Consider the following 16,115-nt stretch of genomic DNA (forward strand, 5'->3'; position numbering starts at 1 on the left):
TGGCGCTATATAAATAAATGATGATGTATAATTGTGCTTGTTATACTCGCAGCCCAGTGCAGAGTTTTGTTGTGTTATTAATAAACTGAGTTAAAGGTCTGTCTCAAAATGTATTTAAAAAAAAAAAATGCTTGAACAAATATGATCTTATAAATCAACAAATGTATATGCTAAATACACCATATGGGTGTATGTAAGTAGGTGTTCCCCAGATGCCACCCACTGGGGATTTTAGACATCGCGAATGTAAAACAGAAAATTGCCTTATTTGTTCTACACTGGCTTAAAATGCACTTACCAGCTGTAGTAACCAATCGAGTTGCAGTACGGACCACTTTCCCTGCTGGCAGGTCTGTAAATCTCTAGTCTGTTGGACTTTCTTGAAGAAGTTTGGAAATGAAGAGTTTTGCTCTTGCGCTGTAACTACATGGCTTCCCCTCACTAGCCAAACTGATAGATTACCTGGACTTGTTACCTTGAATGAATGTTCATTCCAGCTCTTGTGCCGAGGGAAAATATTATTCCTTTTCTTGCCTTGAACACAGACTATGTGACAATCTACAGCTCATGTGTTATCCTAATGTATCGTTCTTCATTTTAGAGTTGTATATGTGTTTGGACCACCAGTGAAAGAACCCCCTACTGATGTTACACCTACCTTTTTAACAACAGGCGTGCTTAGCACGTTGCGACAAGCTGACTTTGAGGCGCATAATATTCTGAGAGAGTCTGGTAAGTTGCTGTGCTTGAGTATTAGGAGTGTGGTATTGTTGAATTAAGTAAGTTAGCTAATCAGTGCTCTCCCAGTCTGAGGGGTCAGTAAGAATGCTGTTCAATAACTGAAATAACACATTCGTTAAAATCGCCTTACTGTTAGTGCTTCATATACCACTTTGTACAGAGAGGTGTGACTATGGATTCTGTATGTGGACAGAAATCCAGGGGTCTGAACTCTTGGTTGACGCTATGATGTAACACTGATACTGCCATCATAATAGCAGCCAGCAGTAGAGACCAGAGTTGATCATCTGAGAAATATAGCTTCTGTTTTCTACACTGGAATGCACAGGGTTACAGACTACTCTGCGTTCAGAGCTACGAAGGCTCAAAGCAATCAAAACAAGTCATCTAATACAGCAACATATTGATATATTATAGATTTAAATAAATTCTGATTTTTGTACACTTACTGCTGCTTCTTGGTCACACATCAATGATCACGATTTTACCATTCACGTTGTTTGGACAAAGCTCATGTCAAAGCAGTGACTATGTATATTTGGACCCCTTCCTTCATGAAATCTATATATAAAAGTCTAACACTGCTACTCGCCTTTATAATACACCTCTGTACATCTCCACTAGAGGCTAGTGTTGCTATAGGTACAGTGTAGCATCCTGAATGTATCACATATTGTTAGTTTACAATATTTAAGTTATCAGTGTTTGTCAGGCAGCAAATAAATGTCTTTATTTTAGACCTATGATTAAATATGCAATGTAACCTGTTCAGGGAAGCTACATCCTGCCAGCATGGCTAATTTATTCATTCGGAAAGAAGAATGCTTGTAATGTTTTCCCTAAAAAAACGAGTATCATCTCCGGTAAAATCAGTTTACAGCACATCTATACCCCACATACACCTCCACAAATTTGGTAATTTGGTGTTTGCAAATTACTTTTTTTTTATGTGTGTGTGTGTGTGTGTGTGCTTGACTATTCCTACTGACTAGATTTAGGTATTTTGTGTGGCAGTGAGCATTTATAACTAGCTTTGCTATTCCAAATTGACTCTTCTCTGTCCGTTCGTTTTGGTCCAACATGATCTTTTTTTCCCCGTCATTTTGATAGGCTTTTTACCTAGTAGTTGATAACATCGCTTGTATTGCTCATTCAACGAACATTTAAGGAGATATAAATTTGAAAACAAACCGTGCAAGCCTTCTTTTAAACAGATTAAATTTTGTAATGTAATTATCAAAAATATTGCAAAATCATGTTCTAAAATAGTAATAAGCCCTAATAAGCGAGCCTACCTGATAATGGTACAGACAGGCGTGGCTGTCAGTGATTTTGTTTTGTATAGTTACACCCGATCGTTTTAATAACATATAGTGGTGAGCACACGCACCACAATAGCTTAATCACATGACCGTTGTGGTATTCATGAAGTGCACTATTGTACTGCGTGCGCTAGTCAACAAATTTACAAAGCATTTGTGTGTGTCAACAAAAATGGTACACAGCAGAGGTCTGCGGATGTGATTTATAATTATGGGTTGAGTCTATACAAATAAAATATCAGCAACGCCTAGCAGAGATCAGTAATTGGTTATGTGCCTTTATGGGTCATTTTTATTTTATGCAGTGTCCATATTTTTATGTAATGTTTATTTTTTTTATAATCCTTTCACATTTACAAGATTTTATGTTTTAAAGAGGATTTAGATTGCTGCTTCGTTAAATATTTTTTATGATGGTGGATATCAGGTATGCCTATGCATATAGGAACCTATCTAGAATTTGACACGTTTACATGCCAAACGTACATGGAATGGTATATTTGTGTGTATATATATATATATATATATATATGTGCCTAATGCATAGACATGGGTATCTTATGCAAAAAACTCAATGAGCCGTGAATGTGTACATATTACTTATTAGGTTTTGTTTGCTAATTGTAACAACCAGCAGTACTGCTTCCCTGACTTTCTATATAAAATCAATAAACGCTCTGCACCCAGTTGTCTGTAATTGTCATTTTCAAAATAATTGGCACACTGTACAGAAGTACATAGCTGTAGTAGAGTCCTGCATCCACAATGTACCTGAACAGACAGGGACACTAGCTGACTAGTGATTAGAACCTACTTGTGTGTTTTCTTTAGCTTGAATTACTGTTGGGAGTTTCTCCTATGAGTGTAGGGCCAGTTTTTCAGCTTGTATCTCGCCAAGCTTTTCACTCATCTTTCTGTTTTTTATTACTTTTTAATGAAATATTTCCCATTTTATATAGAAATCTTCGCGACTGGAACCTGCACCTAAAGTTACTACAGTTAGTTTGAATACAATGTGACACTCTCATGTAATATTTCTCTTTCATTATGCAGCTTCCGTTCTCTTGCTGCCTCACAGATGTCAAACCTGGCATTCCTTTAGTGTATTTACCTTTATATTTCTCATTTTACATAGGTTATGCCGGCAAAATAAGCCAAATGCCAGTCATATTAACACCACTTCATTTTGATCGTGACCCTTTACAAAAGCAGCCGTCGTGTCAAAGGTCTGTGGTCATCCGCACATTTATCACCAGCGATTTCATGACCGGCATTGCTGCAACACCAGGCAATGAGATTCCAGAAGAGGTATGTTATTTACTACTCTATTTTACATCATTGCATACAAAATAATAAAGTGGCTATATTTCTCTGTTGTTTAATTGGTCCCACCAGCTGTTGTAGATACATCTAGATTGCTGACGTTTGTCTGTTTTAGTTTCTTAAGCTTTGGCACTGAGGATTCACTTATGTTCAAATTTCTTATATCAACCTATAGGTTGTGTTGAAGATGGTGACAGAAATTAAGAAGATCCCAGGAATCTCCCGAGTTATGTATGATTTGACATCAAAGCCACCAGGAACTACTGAATGGGAGTAATTAAAATGTGTTTTGATCTGATGTAAAAGTACTGTGTGCAGCTTGAAATTCTATCAGAAACCATTCCCAGTGTTGACATGCAGTACTGTAGTTCAATTGACTGGAGCTGCTACTGTACTTGATATCTGATTCCGTTTGCAGAGCCTGCACCCAAAATAGTCGTGTTGGTTGATACTATAATGGGGCAGAGGACTTGTACGGGTAACAATAATGGCAGCAATTGCCTGAGTGCAAACAACTCATCCTGCTTTGCCTTTTGTCTTAACGGAATCTGCCTGTTTTTCCATGTCTTTCTGTTGCTGGTTTTTTGTTTTGTTTGGTTTTTTTTTCCTCTCCTTTTTTCCCCCACTTCTTATTTTCTTTTGTAAAATGTACAAACAAGGCAGTTCGTTTATATACATTAATCAAAACCATTGTAATAGCCCAATTCTGTAAAATGAATAACTGATGTGACCAACTGCTTTTGAACAGATTTATTATAAATAAATATTTTGCCAAATGGAGTTGCAGATGTCTGGGAATTGCTGGTCATAGTGGATTTTCATCAGAGCAAAAATGGGGAAAAGAAGGTACAATCTTAACAATTCGCAAAGACTAACTTTTTCAAGCACTGAAGATGGAGAGGGGGGGGGGATCTAAGAGTGGGATAATTTGTTTAGTCCTAGTCTCACATTAGGTTTAATTGGTGACAATTATGCCATGAGTGTTAAGTGTTGCATAAAAAGAACAACAATCTAATACAAACTTGCAGACTAAGGATTCTTCATTCAGGCAAGGAAAAAAGAATATGAAAGTGTTGAAGTGTTTAGCACTTGGCCACAGTAATTAGACAAAGTGCTTTTTACAGGCTAGTTTGAAATGAGTGAGGATTTTTCCTACGTGAAAAGCCATGAATGTATCCTGCATCCACTATGGTATGCAAGAAAACATTTAATTTAAAAGCCTAAGGTTACACTTTATTTGGCTAGTAGGAGATTTGGGTTAAAAAATATTTAATATCTATAAAATAGTATTGTTTAATATAAAAATTGAGTGTGGAAGTTAGAAGGTGCTGGGAATGATTGCTCCTGATTGTTGAAGGAACTTTTATGCATTGGGTACGATAGGCAACATCTTGTAACAGATGGATTGGTGCTCATCATAGTTACATGCACAGACTTGTGCGATTTATAACTTGCCTTCACCAGATCTTAATTGTGCAGGATCCCATTTATGGTTAGGAAGTTCCTCAGATCTGACTGAACAACAGTCTCTAGGTTTGTGTCCAATATTCCCCCATGCACGTTGCTCTCCTCCTTGTGCCTTCTATGCCAGACAAGCATCAACAAGTCGCAGCATTCAAAGATCGGTACAATGAAATTATGTGGATTGGAGACGAGATGTCTTAATGCCACCAGAGATCAATGGAGGTAGGTACGTCATCTACGGGACCGGACACCCTAGGAGATAAGAATATCGCTACCCTCCTCCAGGGGGTGTAATGTGCAATTTATTTAGGGCTCCATTAATTTTGTAGGTGACACACTTGTGATATTTAACAAATGTACCCAATCCTGGAATCACGGGGGTGGTCTGCCATCCATGATCTAGCTATGATCCCCCTCACCCGAGAGGTCAAGTTAAACATGTATTTGGAATGTCTGACCTCCAAACCAAACAGGCACACCCTGAGACTGAAGGAAGGGTCTATTATCCCTGTTCTTCATATTAAGGTCCAGTGACTAAATATTGGGGGAGCACTACCATATAGGCAGAGAGGAGCCATCACTGTTGGCTTTTAAGTATGGTTTATATTTATTGTTGGAGCTGCAGAGGTATTTATGGTGGCTTCTCTTGTTCAGTCTCAATGGTTTGCCACATATCACCACAAACATTAAGTACTTGGTGTTATCACTAATATAGATTTGTCTTTAGCCTGCAGTAGGTAGGTAGACTCCAGGTACTTGAGTGAAAGGATGAAGAACTAACACAGAGTGAGATCTAGCTGTTTTAGAAATACAGTGATCTTACACATGCAAGGTCATTTATGGACGCCGAGGCACTGCACAAAATCTGCATTTCTCTTTCATCCAGTCTGGGGGACACTGCTACCATGGGTTGTGGAGGGGAGCTCGGGAGTTGGCACCTACCTAGTTAACTTTTAGCAACTGCTGACAGACCCCTCCCCTCTACAATCCCCCTGTCACCTCCCAGTTTTTTCTAGGTGCCCAAGGAGTTGGGCTGCTTTTTTCTGTACTGCTAGTTTTATTTCATTTAATTTTAATTTATTTTTCTTATGTAACTTAATTTTTTTTTTTTTTTTTTTTATCGACTTTTATTTTGATTGCAGATCTGGGAGTGTGTTCTACCATAGAGAGCACACTCCCAGAATCGCAGCGTAGACACTGCTCTGTCAGATGAGAGCCAGAGGCTCTCACTGGCAGAGCATAAGGTGTCTAAATACAGAGTGACAAGCGGTCTCTCCGGACCGCTGTCACTCTCTGAGCCTCTCCGATAACCGGCGCTGCTACTGCAGGCATAGAGCGCCGGTTATCGGATACACAAGCCATTTTAAATTCGGTCTGTGGGGGAACAAGCAGGAAAGAGAGAAGATGACGGGGGCAATACCAAGATCCCCCCTCAGAGATAGGAGGGGGCATCGGGGTACAAAACCGCTGCAGGAGACCTCAATTCTTTGAAGTCTCCATTACTCTGCTGATGCGTATAGTTTTTTCTTTAATGAGAGAAAAGAGAGACGGGATTAACGGAAGAGGAGGAGCTAAATTACATAGAGCTCCCCTGCTCTTCAGCACAATTGGAACAGTCCGGTCTTCAGCACAATTGGAACAGTCCGGTCTTCTGGTGCCAAGAGAAGCCCGGGAAAGAAGACATCTCTGTTTGAGCAGGCACCAGGACACTGCGGTTGGACTTCTCCCCTGTTTTGGCCCTTTTGGCTAAGTATCTCAGATTTATTTAAGCATTTACAAAAAAAACTATTTTGTTGATTACAAAGTGGGACTAGTAGTGGTTATATTGTGTTTCTCTTACTTGCCAAAATATCACATTGTTTATTTAACAAAAGTACAACTTTTATTATAGATTAGTTGATTACTTGGTTTTTATTTTTTTCTCTGTCTCTCTCAATCTGGTGTGTTTGGTAATTCTTTCCTTTGTAAAATGACAGATAAAGGAAAAGGTCCTATGGCTACATATTTTACATGTTCTAGATGCAAGGTTAAATTACCATGTGGGCAGAAGGACCTGTTGGCACTCTGCTCTGATTGTGAAGGGGGGGGGGCCCTCTGCGTAAACCCAGCACACTCCAGCTCCGCTGACGGAGGAGCCGGCATGGGTAGGATCTCTGACACAGTCAGTTTCCTCTTTAGCACAGATTATCACTCAATCTACTCAGTTACTGACAAGTGTGGCAGCTCTTCCTGCTGTGTCAAATAATGCTATTACAACTGGGGGGCTTCCTGCTGCGACAGCTTTTACTGAAACGGCTATAGCAGGACCTTCCTCTATATTAACAGATCAGGCCCCTGCCCTGACAGAACCAGCATGGTCCTCAGCATTTATAAAAGGTTTAGACAGGCTAAACCAGTTGCTTGAATCCCCAGATTTGCCCCCCTTCTAAAAGAAAGCTGCTTAGATCCGCTAATCCTCTTCTGTCCCCCTCGGATTCTGAGGGGTTTTCCAAAGAGGAAGGGGAAACAAATTTTGATCCTGTCCAGGTTCAACTGTCTCATCAGGAAGAAATCTCTAGATATCAAGGTATTGATGATTTGGTTTTAGCGGTAAGGCAGGCCTTGGACCTCCCAGAATTGGAGGACCCTAGTTCTATAGACAAGAGTCTTTTTAAGAAAGCCAGAAGAAAGGTTGTTCGTTTTCCTCCTTCTGTAGAACTGAGAAATATTGCTGAGGGAGCATGGAAACAGCCTGATAAAAGGTTCTCTATTCCAAAGAGATTCTCCTCCTTGTATCCATTGCAGGAAGAGGATGTGGCTCGCTGGGAAGGAATCCCTAAAGTAGATACTTCCGTAGCCCTTTTAGCTCGACACACTACCCTGCCGGTCCCGGGCACAGCAACTCTGCTGTCAGTGGAGTCCTGCAGAGTTGAATCTTAACTAAAGTCTATTTTTATAGCAGCAGGTTCTTTCTTTAGACCCACATTTGCTTCAGCTTGGGTTGCTAGAGCCATGGAAGCATGGGCAGAGCAGCTGGCAGAGGCCTTGCAGAACTCAGAATTACTTCCGCTAGCTTTACATTTGAAAGAGTCATTGGTACCTTTATGAGGCAGCGTCTGTGTCTTCCTCTATTCAGGCTGCTGCAATTTCAGCAAAAAGAACATGGCTGAAATCCTGAGAGGCGGATTCGGAATCTAAAAAATCCCTAGAAACCATTCCCTTTTCAGCATCAGGTTTGTTCGGCCCGGAGTTAGACAGTATGATATCTCAGGCAACGGGTGTCAAAAGCACCTTTTTGCCAGTGAACACAGGTAGAGGCCAGACCCCGCGTTTTAGCTCCTTTAGGCAGTCCTTTCGAGGGACCTCCTTTCCTGGGGGCCAGTCAGCTAGGGGCAGACAACCAAATTCTAGAGGCTTCTCAGTCAGAGGTAGGTCCTCTTTCGCAGTTAGGCGTCAGGCCTCCAAGGCTCAGGAGAAGCCTGCGTCCTGACTGCCACTCTACTCTCCAGGAGCGGGCGACAGTGGGGGGGACACCTGTCTCTTTCAGGAACAGTGGACAGCGTCCTCTCGGGATCTTTGGATTCGGAGCATTATATCAAGGGGGTACATGATAGACCTGCTGGGTCCGGTTCCACATCGTTTCTTTGTAACCCCGCTACCCTGAGATCCACAAAGAAGACAGACGATAGAGTTGTGTCGCCTCTCTTCTTTCAGCAAGAGTTATTTGCAGGGTCCCAGAAAACCAGAAGGGAAAGGGGTTTTATTCAAATCTTTTTCTTGTCAGGAAACCGGACGGTTCCTTTCGACCCACCTTAAATCTAAAGAACCTCAATGTGCACTTACGAGTTGACAAATTTCGGATGGAGTCCCTGAGGACAGTAATAAACGGCTTGGAAAGAAATCAGTTTATGGCTTCCATAGACATAAAGGACGCATACCTCCATGTTCCTATTTGGAGCAGTCTCTCCTGAGATTCACAGTGGGAGCCTCCCACTATCAGTCTCGGGCTCTTCCCTTCGGCCTCTCCACAGGTCCAAGGGTTTTCACGAAGATCATGTCTGTGATGGCAGCCTGTCTTCACTTAAAGAGAGTTCAGGTTGTGCCCTACTTAGATGATCTGCTCATCAAATCCACTTCAGAGAATTGCTTACATCAGCACTTATCCCTCACCATAGCTTTCTTTGAGTCATGGGTGGCTAATAAACTTAAAGAAATCCCAGGTGGTTCCGTGCCAACGCATGGTCTTCCTGGGACTCATCATGGACACCAAACAGCAGAAGGTGTTTCTGCCTGTAGAGAAAATCGGATCGATTCAGAGGATAACATCGCAGGTCTTGTCCTCTCCCAGTCCTTCAGTTCACTTGTGCATGCGTCTTCTAGGAAAGATGGTGGCCTCGTTCGAGACGATTCCCTTCGGTCGGGCGCATTCACGGTGCTTCCAGTGGGATCTCTTGACAAAATGGTCAGGATCCCACCTACATTTTGGATCGCCAGAAAATCTCACTGTCCCCGGATGCAAGGGAATCTCTTCAGTGGTGGCTGATTCAGGATCACATGTCGGTGGGCAGGTCTTTTGCTCCATGGTCATGGATCATAGTCACAACAGATGCCAGCCTGAAAGGTTGGGGGGGACTGTAGTCCTGCATCTCTGGCTCCAGGGGCTTTGGTCAGTTCAGGAATCTGCCCTATCCATCAACTTATTAGAGTTGAAAGCAATTCTTTTGGCTCTTCGGGGGGCCCAAACCTTTCTTCAGGGCCATCAAGTCAGGGTTCAGTCCGACAATGCCACGGCTGTGGCATGTGTCAACAGACAAGGAGGAATGAGGAGTGCACCTGCAATGCGAGTATCGGCTCAAATATTTGCTTGGGCGGAACAATATGTTCCAGCAATCTCGGCAGTGTTCATTCCAGGAATAAAAAACTGGGAAGCCGATTATCTCAGTCGCAATGCGATGATGCCAGGGGAGTGGTCTCTCCATCCGGAAGTCTTTCAGTCTCTAGTTCAGAGGTGGGGTCTTTCGGATAAAGATCTCATGGCCTCCAGACACAACTAAAAGGTTCCCAGATTTTGCGCAAGGGCAAGAGACCCCTTAGCGGTAGCAGTGGACGTGATGACCATGTCATGGGATTTCAGGTTGGGATATATGTCCCGTCCCCCCCAATTCCTATGCTTTCTCGAGTACTCAGACGAGTGAGGCAGGGCGGTCTGCCGGTAATTTTAGTAGCACCTGCATGGACGCATCGAGTGTGGTACGCGGACATAATCTCCATGGCGGAAGGGCAAGGACATCGCCTTCCGTCGCGAGACGATCTTCTCCTGCATGGTCCTTTTCGTCACCAGGATTTACCTTGGCTCAATTTAATGGCATGGTTGTTAAAGCCAGGCTCCGGAGGGCTAGGGGTTTCTCGCCAGTGTAGTGAACACTCTGTTGCGAGCTCGGAAACCAGTCTCAGCTCGCATATATCATCGTATTTGGCGAGCCTATATCAGTGTGAAAATAACACGTCGTCTTTTCGTCTCCCTCGATAATTGGCTTTTCTTCAGGATGGTCTGGAAGCGGGTCTCCGTTAAGGTTCCTTAAGGGTTCAGGTATCAGCGCTTTCAGTTTACTTTCACCTGAAGTTAGCAGATTTGCCAGACATCAAGACTTTTTTTCAGGGATTCTTACATATTCAGCCTCCCTACGTTCCGCCTACAGCACCATGGGATCTTAACCTGGTGCTTGACATGCTTACAGGGCCCCCTTTTGAACCATTACTCGCGGCAGATTTTAGGTCTCTGACCTGGAAAGTACTCTTTCTTTTAGCGTTTACATCTGCACGCAGGGTTTCAGAATTGGGAGCTCTGTCTTGTTGAGAACCATATTTGGTTTTTCACGAGGACAGAGCGGTATTAAGAACTCTCCCTTCTTTTGTTCCGAAGGTTGTTTCGGCATTCCATTTGAACAAGGAAATTGTGGTTCCGGTCTTAACACCGGCTTCTAATTGTGATCAACAGTCTATGGAAAAGTTAGATATGGTTAGGGCTCTGCGCGATTCTCTGTTAGTTCTTTTTGATTCTAATTAATAAAAGAGGCTAGCCTTCCTCAAAACAGTCTATTGCAAGATGGATTAAGGCAACCATTTAACAGGCTTACGCCAGGGTTAACCGTCCTGTGCCAGAGAGACTTACGGCCCATTCCACCAGATCGGTAGGGGCATTGTGGTCAGCGAGAAATGGGGCTTCTGCGGACCAGCTTTGCAGGGCAGCCACCTGGTCCTCTGTCCACACCTTTACCAAATTCTATCAGTTTAATGTATTTGCGTCCGCGGATGAAAATTGTGCTCGTAGTGCTCTACGAGCAGGGCTTTCAGAGCGGTCCTACCCTTAGGGGGCAACTTTGGAACGTCCCCATGGTAAGCAGTGTCCCCCAGACTGGATGAAAGAGAAAAGAGGATTTTTGTACTTGCGTTACATCCGTTTCTCTGATTCCGTCTGGGGGACACTGCAATCTCTCCCTTCTGCTTTTCCTCTGTGTGCTCTTGGTTGATTGGCCTTTTCTCCTTTGGGCTTTTTGATTAACTGGGAGGTGACAGGGGGATTGTAGAGGGGAGGGGTCTGTCAGCAGTTGCTAAAAGTTAACTAGCTAGGTGCCAACTCCCGAGCTCTCCTCCACAACCCATGGTAGCAATGTCCCCCAGACGGAATCGGAGAAACGGATTTAACGTAAGTACAAAAATCCCCTTTTTTAGAGGCTTTCCATGTTGTGCAGTAATGTTCAAGTCCATTTCCATTATGCAGAATATTGGTGGAAATTGTGCCTTGCCCTTTACTTTTTAATGGTACAAATCTTGCACCTACCAGTTGTGCTTTGCAGGATAAGCACATTTCTAGGTGCACTTTGCCAATGTAAAACAATGTACCTAACACAAGTGCCAGATGTAATAAAGACAGCCCCACCGTCTCTTCACTCGTGAGCCATAAAGAAGTCTAAACAAATGTAAATGCAACAGTATTCTAGTTCACCTAACAAGTAAGATCTAAACATCTAATTTTCAAAACTTCTCCCAGCACCATATTGTTTATGAATGCACCACAATGATTCTAATGGAAATTAAACAACAATTGTTTTTCTTTATGCTTGATCGGACGTTTCTGGGTTATGTAGCATAAGGGATGTGTAAATACAATTGCACTCTGCTTAAAATCCAGATGATGGATTCTAATTCCTTATCTTGCTGCATTAGAGCTGTTCTGATGATTCTTATAATTGTCATAAAGGGAAACTCAGTTCCTGCTCATTAGAGTACATAATATGTTCAAGCAATGATTTCAGCTAAATTAAATGCAGTCTCTTGAGGACATTTTAGGAATGTTTCCTAATTTGTGGTGTGAAGCATCAAATTCAATTGCTTGAATCCATAGACTAAAGCTCGCAAGTCTATCCATCTAATATATAAATGCTTAGTGGCGTCTGTCTGTCTGTGTGTGGAAAAAAAAAACCAAGTTGCAGCACCACCTGCTGGGCGGAGTTATACACTGACCTACTAAATTCTTAGTGTGTGTGGGAAAAAAAAATTCAAAAAGGGCTGAAATTTGGTAGGGCTCAAACTCATTTTCGTGAGGTAAAATTACCTCATGAACACGTGTGTGTGTGTGTGTGTGTAAAAAACTATTTTCTCAGAAAGGGCTCATCCAATTGACCTGAAATTTGGTATACTGACATTATTTGACAAAAAAATTAGAATAGTCAAGACAGTTAACTTCCATCATCCCCCCTTCCCCCCGTGGGAGGGGTAGTAAAGGCTAAATTTACGAGTTGAGGGGTCAAACTCATTTTTGTGAGGTAATTTTACCTCATGGACACACATTAAAAAGGGTGCTTGCGTCGGGAAGTAACGCTCTTCCCCTGAGGAGGCCTGGGCTAGGCCCAAATGCATGACAAGAACCTTTTTAAGACCTTAAGTAGCTTGATTTGACTAGAATGCATGAGTATCATGCACGGGTTAACTTGTACCATATATGTGTCAAATGTAGGATTCGGTTTGGCAATCATCCACATGCTTCAGGTTTTCGAGAGATTCTGGTTAGGGCCAGGCTAATTTTAATCTTTATTTCCCTAATTTTATCTATGGAACCAATAAGCACTTCTATGAGCAAACATAGATAAGACATTATCATTTAAGCCCCACAGAGTTATTTTAATGCACAAAGTAGAATTCAGATTCGGTTTGTAATTTGTCAGAATATTTTATAAAAGCTTTTGGACATTTCCATGAATATGGATTTGTCATGTTATAATATTATGGATAATGTCTCCCATGCTTATCTGGGCAATTGTAGAGCAGACTGTCTTGCAGATCATGTTTAAATCTAATCCGTTATTAGCATTTTTCAAAAAAGGTTTTATTTCTGCCTTCAAAATAGTCATCATTGTCCGTTCAGGGATGTTTTGGTTTGGTCAGCTCTAAAACCTTATTGCTTAATTATAGAAATCAAAATAATTTAGATCAGCTGGAGGAAATAAAAATGCTTGCAAGGTCCACTGACTGGGTTTCTCTTTCTGATTTATTTGAATGTTTTTCTCTGCTGGCCTTTGGAACACCTTATAACATATTGACTATGTTGTCTCATTTCATTTAGTATTCAAAATGAGTAATGTTTTAGATTTTAACAGGTATAAGGAAAAATAATATGTTTACATTTGCAGAGAATATTCTTTGCAACCAACAAAGACTATTATAAAATATGGTCGAACTAAGAATTATAATTTTTTTGTACAGTATTGTTTAAAAATGTAGAATTTGACACAGTAAGTGTACGCCCCTTTTGGAATAATATCTATTCTTGAGTTAACTTTGCCTAAAACGATACCTGATTCAAGTCCAGGAAGTGGAGATTTAGGGTCAGCATGCATCTCGGCACTGGGGTCAAGAATTCAATTCCCAACCATGGCCTTATCTGTGTGGAGTTTGTATGTTCTCCCTGTGTTTGTGTGGATTTCCTCCAGGTCCTCTGGTTTCCTCCCACTCCAAAAAAATATACTTTTAAGTTAATTGGCTGCTATTAAATTGAGGTGTGTGTGTTAGGGAGTTTAGACTGTACAGTGCTGCGGAATGAGTGGCACTATATAAATGATTTTAAGAAAACACTTTAAGCATTGTACATATTCATATCTTTATTGAAAGCACTGATAAAACATTCTTGCTTGGTGAAAGTATGTGACTCTGATTTAATAAGCTTCCGCAATAACAGTCCAAAAGAACACCTAAGATGCTATTCAAAGTGCAAAAATCGTCTTATTTTTTTCTAGACACCACAAGTGGAATTTTGGGGAGGGACTCAAATGACTTCAGGAGATGGATTGTCTTCACAACCCAACCACTGGAACTGATTTCAGTTTTGTGGGGGGAGCTAGACCCTGGAGCAGATCTCTTGGAAGTAATTTGGGTGATAGATTTGAAGACTAATCGCACCGTGGTGGAGAAGGGGCTGAGTCCCCCTTCACCCTGGCAGTGCATGGTGGAAGAGCATTCCTCTTGCCATACAGCACAATGTAAAAAGTGTGAGATTATTATTATCATTATTTATTTGTTGGGCGCCACAGGGTTTTCGCAGCGCCTTACATAATACGAACAGTAGACCATACAGGGTAAAACATTACAGAACAATAAACACTAAGTACCAATGCTTCGGAAACTCCAGGCAGACATATGGAGTGAGGGCGGAGCAGAAGAGTCGGTATGAAGACAGGAGGGGAGAGGGGGCCCTGCTCATGCGAGCTTACATCCTAAGGGAGGGTGGACAAAACAGGCACGGAGGGAGGCAGTGATGCAAGGGAGAAAAAGGGACCAGGGGAGAGGGGGGAGAACAAGCAGAGTGGATGAGGGGTTAAGTGGATGGTTGGTAGGCTTTCAGGAACAGGTGAGTTTTGAGTGTCCGTTTGAAGGAGCACAGACTGGAAGCGAGACCGATGAAGCGAGGGAGGTCATTCCAGTGCAGGGGGGCAGCGCGAGAGAAGTCTTGGACTCGGGAGTGGGAAGAGGTAATAAGAGTGGAGGAGAGGCGACGGTCGTTTGCCGAGCGCAGGGAGCGAGCAGGAGTATGAATGGTAAGGAGGTTAGAGATGTAGGGAGCAGTAGACTGGGAGAGAGCTTTGTAAGTGGTAGTAAGGAGTTTAAAGAGGATTCTGTAAGGGAAAGGGAGCCAGTGTAAGGCCTGGTAGAGAGGGGAGGCAGAGGAGGAGCGACGTGAGAGAAAGATAAGTCTGGCAGCTGCATTGAGTACAGATCGGAGCGGGGCGAGATGGGAGAGAGGGAGGCCAGTAAGGAGAAGGTTGCAGTAGTCCAGGCGGGAGATGATGAGTGCATGGATGATGGTTTTGGTGGCGTCTAGTGAGATCAAGTAGAAGTGAGCAGTGTCGGACTGGGGCATGAAGGGCCCACCGGGGGACTGCAACACTAGGGGCCCACATGAGGGGGTGTAACCAGCCATCAAAGAGAAGAGACCAGACACTAGAGGAGGAGTGGGCAGCCCAAGGAGGACATCTAGCACCATAGTGTAGTATATAAAGAATACACAGTCTTGACCTGCCCCTTAGATTGTGCAGAACAGTCGCCAAAAATCGGGATTGTCCCACTAGACCAGGCTTGGCTAACCTGTGGCACTCCAGGTGTTGTGAAACTACAAGCCCCAGCATGATTTGCCAATATATAGCAGCTTATTGCTGGAAGGGTATGCAGGGACTTGTAGTTTCATAACACCTGGAGTGCCACAGGTTAACCAAGCCTGCACTAGACTCAGAACATTTGACAGACTGTCCTACCTGTTCTTGTCATTTTTACCACCTGTGGCTGCTGGTTTCTTGCGGATTGTCTGGATCCTGGAATGTTGGGGACCCTATTTGGGAAAAATAATGGGTACATTTAGAAAATTCCAACCAGCCCTGGCATTCAATCAATAGGACCCACAATTAAATACTTAGGCCTTCATCCAGCCCCAACATTAAAGTAATAGTATTCCCCTTTTAATAAACCTATTTCCCTCCCTCCAGACAGCCCCTGCAATAAATTAATTGCATTTATGTAAAATAAATATACCTATATACTGCAACTGTTATAGCCATTAAATAATTAATATTCACATTTCATAAATAGACCTCATGCGCCTCAAACTCAGCCCCGCATTCAATTAATAGTCCCCAAACATCCCCATCTTAAATTAATAGTCCCCACTATAAAATTAAATTGCCCCACCTTCACCCTACAAACAAAATAGCACCCATTATTTAGCCACCACCTACCACA

At 42.5% G+C, this 16,115-nt stretch overlaps 1 protein-coding gene across 3 annotated transcripts in view; it reads left to right on the forward strand.

Annotated features, from left to right (window-relative positions):
- The window catches only part of GMPS (guanine monophosphate synthase), a 29,951-nt gene extending 25,785 nt beyond the window's left edge, over positions 1 to 4,166 (forward strand). For all 3 annotated transcript variants that reach the window (XM_075202030.1, XM_075202032.1, XM_075202033.1), the window contains 3 exons: positions 602 to 732; positions 3,199 to 3,371; positions 3,562 to 4,166. In XM_075202030.1, the coding sequence (XP_075058131.1) occupies positions 602 to 732; positions 3,199 to 3,371; positions 3,562 to 3,663 (406 nt within the window). In that variant the 3' untranslated portion in view covers positions 3,664 to 4,166. The remainder of the gene's footprint in view (positions 1 to 601; positions 733 to 3,198; positions 3,372 to 3,561) is intronic.
- The last annotated feature ends 11,949 nt before the right edge of the window (positions 4,167 to 16,115 follow it).

Source organism: Mixophyes fleayi, chromosome 3 (assembly GCF_038048845.1).
Source record: "Mixophyes fleayi isolate aMixFle1 chromosome 3, aMixFle1.hap1, whole genome shotgun sequence".
NCBI lineage: Eukaryota > Metazoa > Chordata > Amphibia > Anura > Limnodynastidae > Mixophyes > Mixophyes fleayi.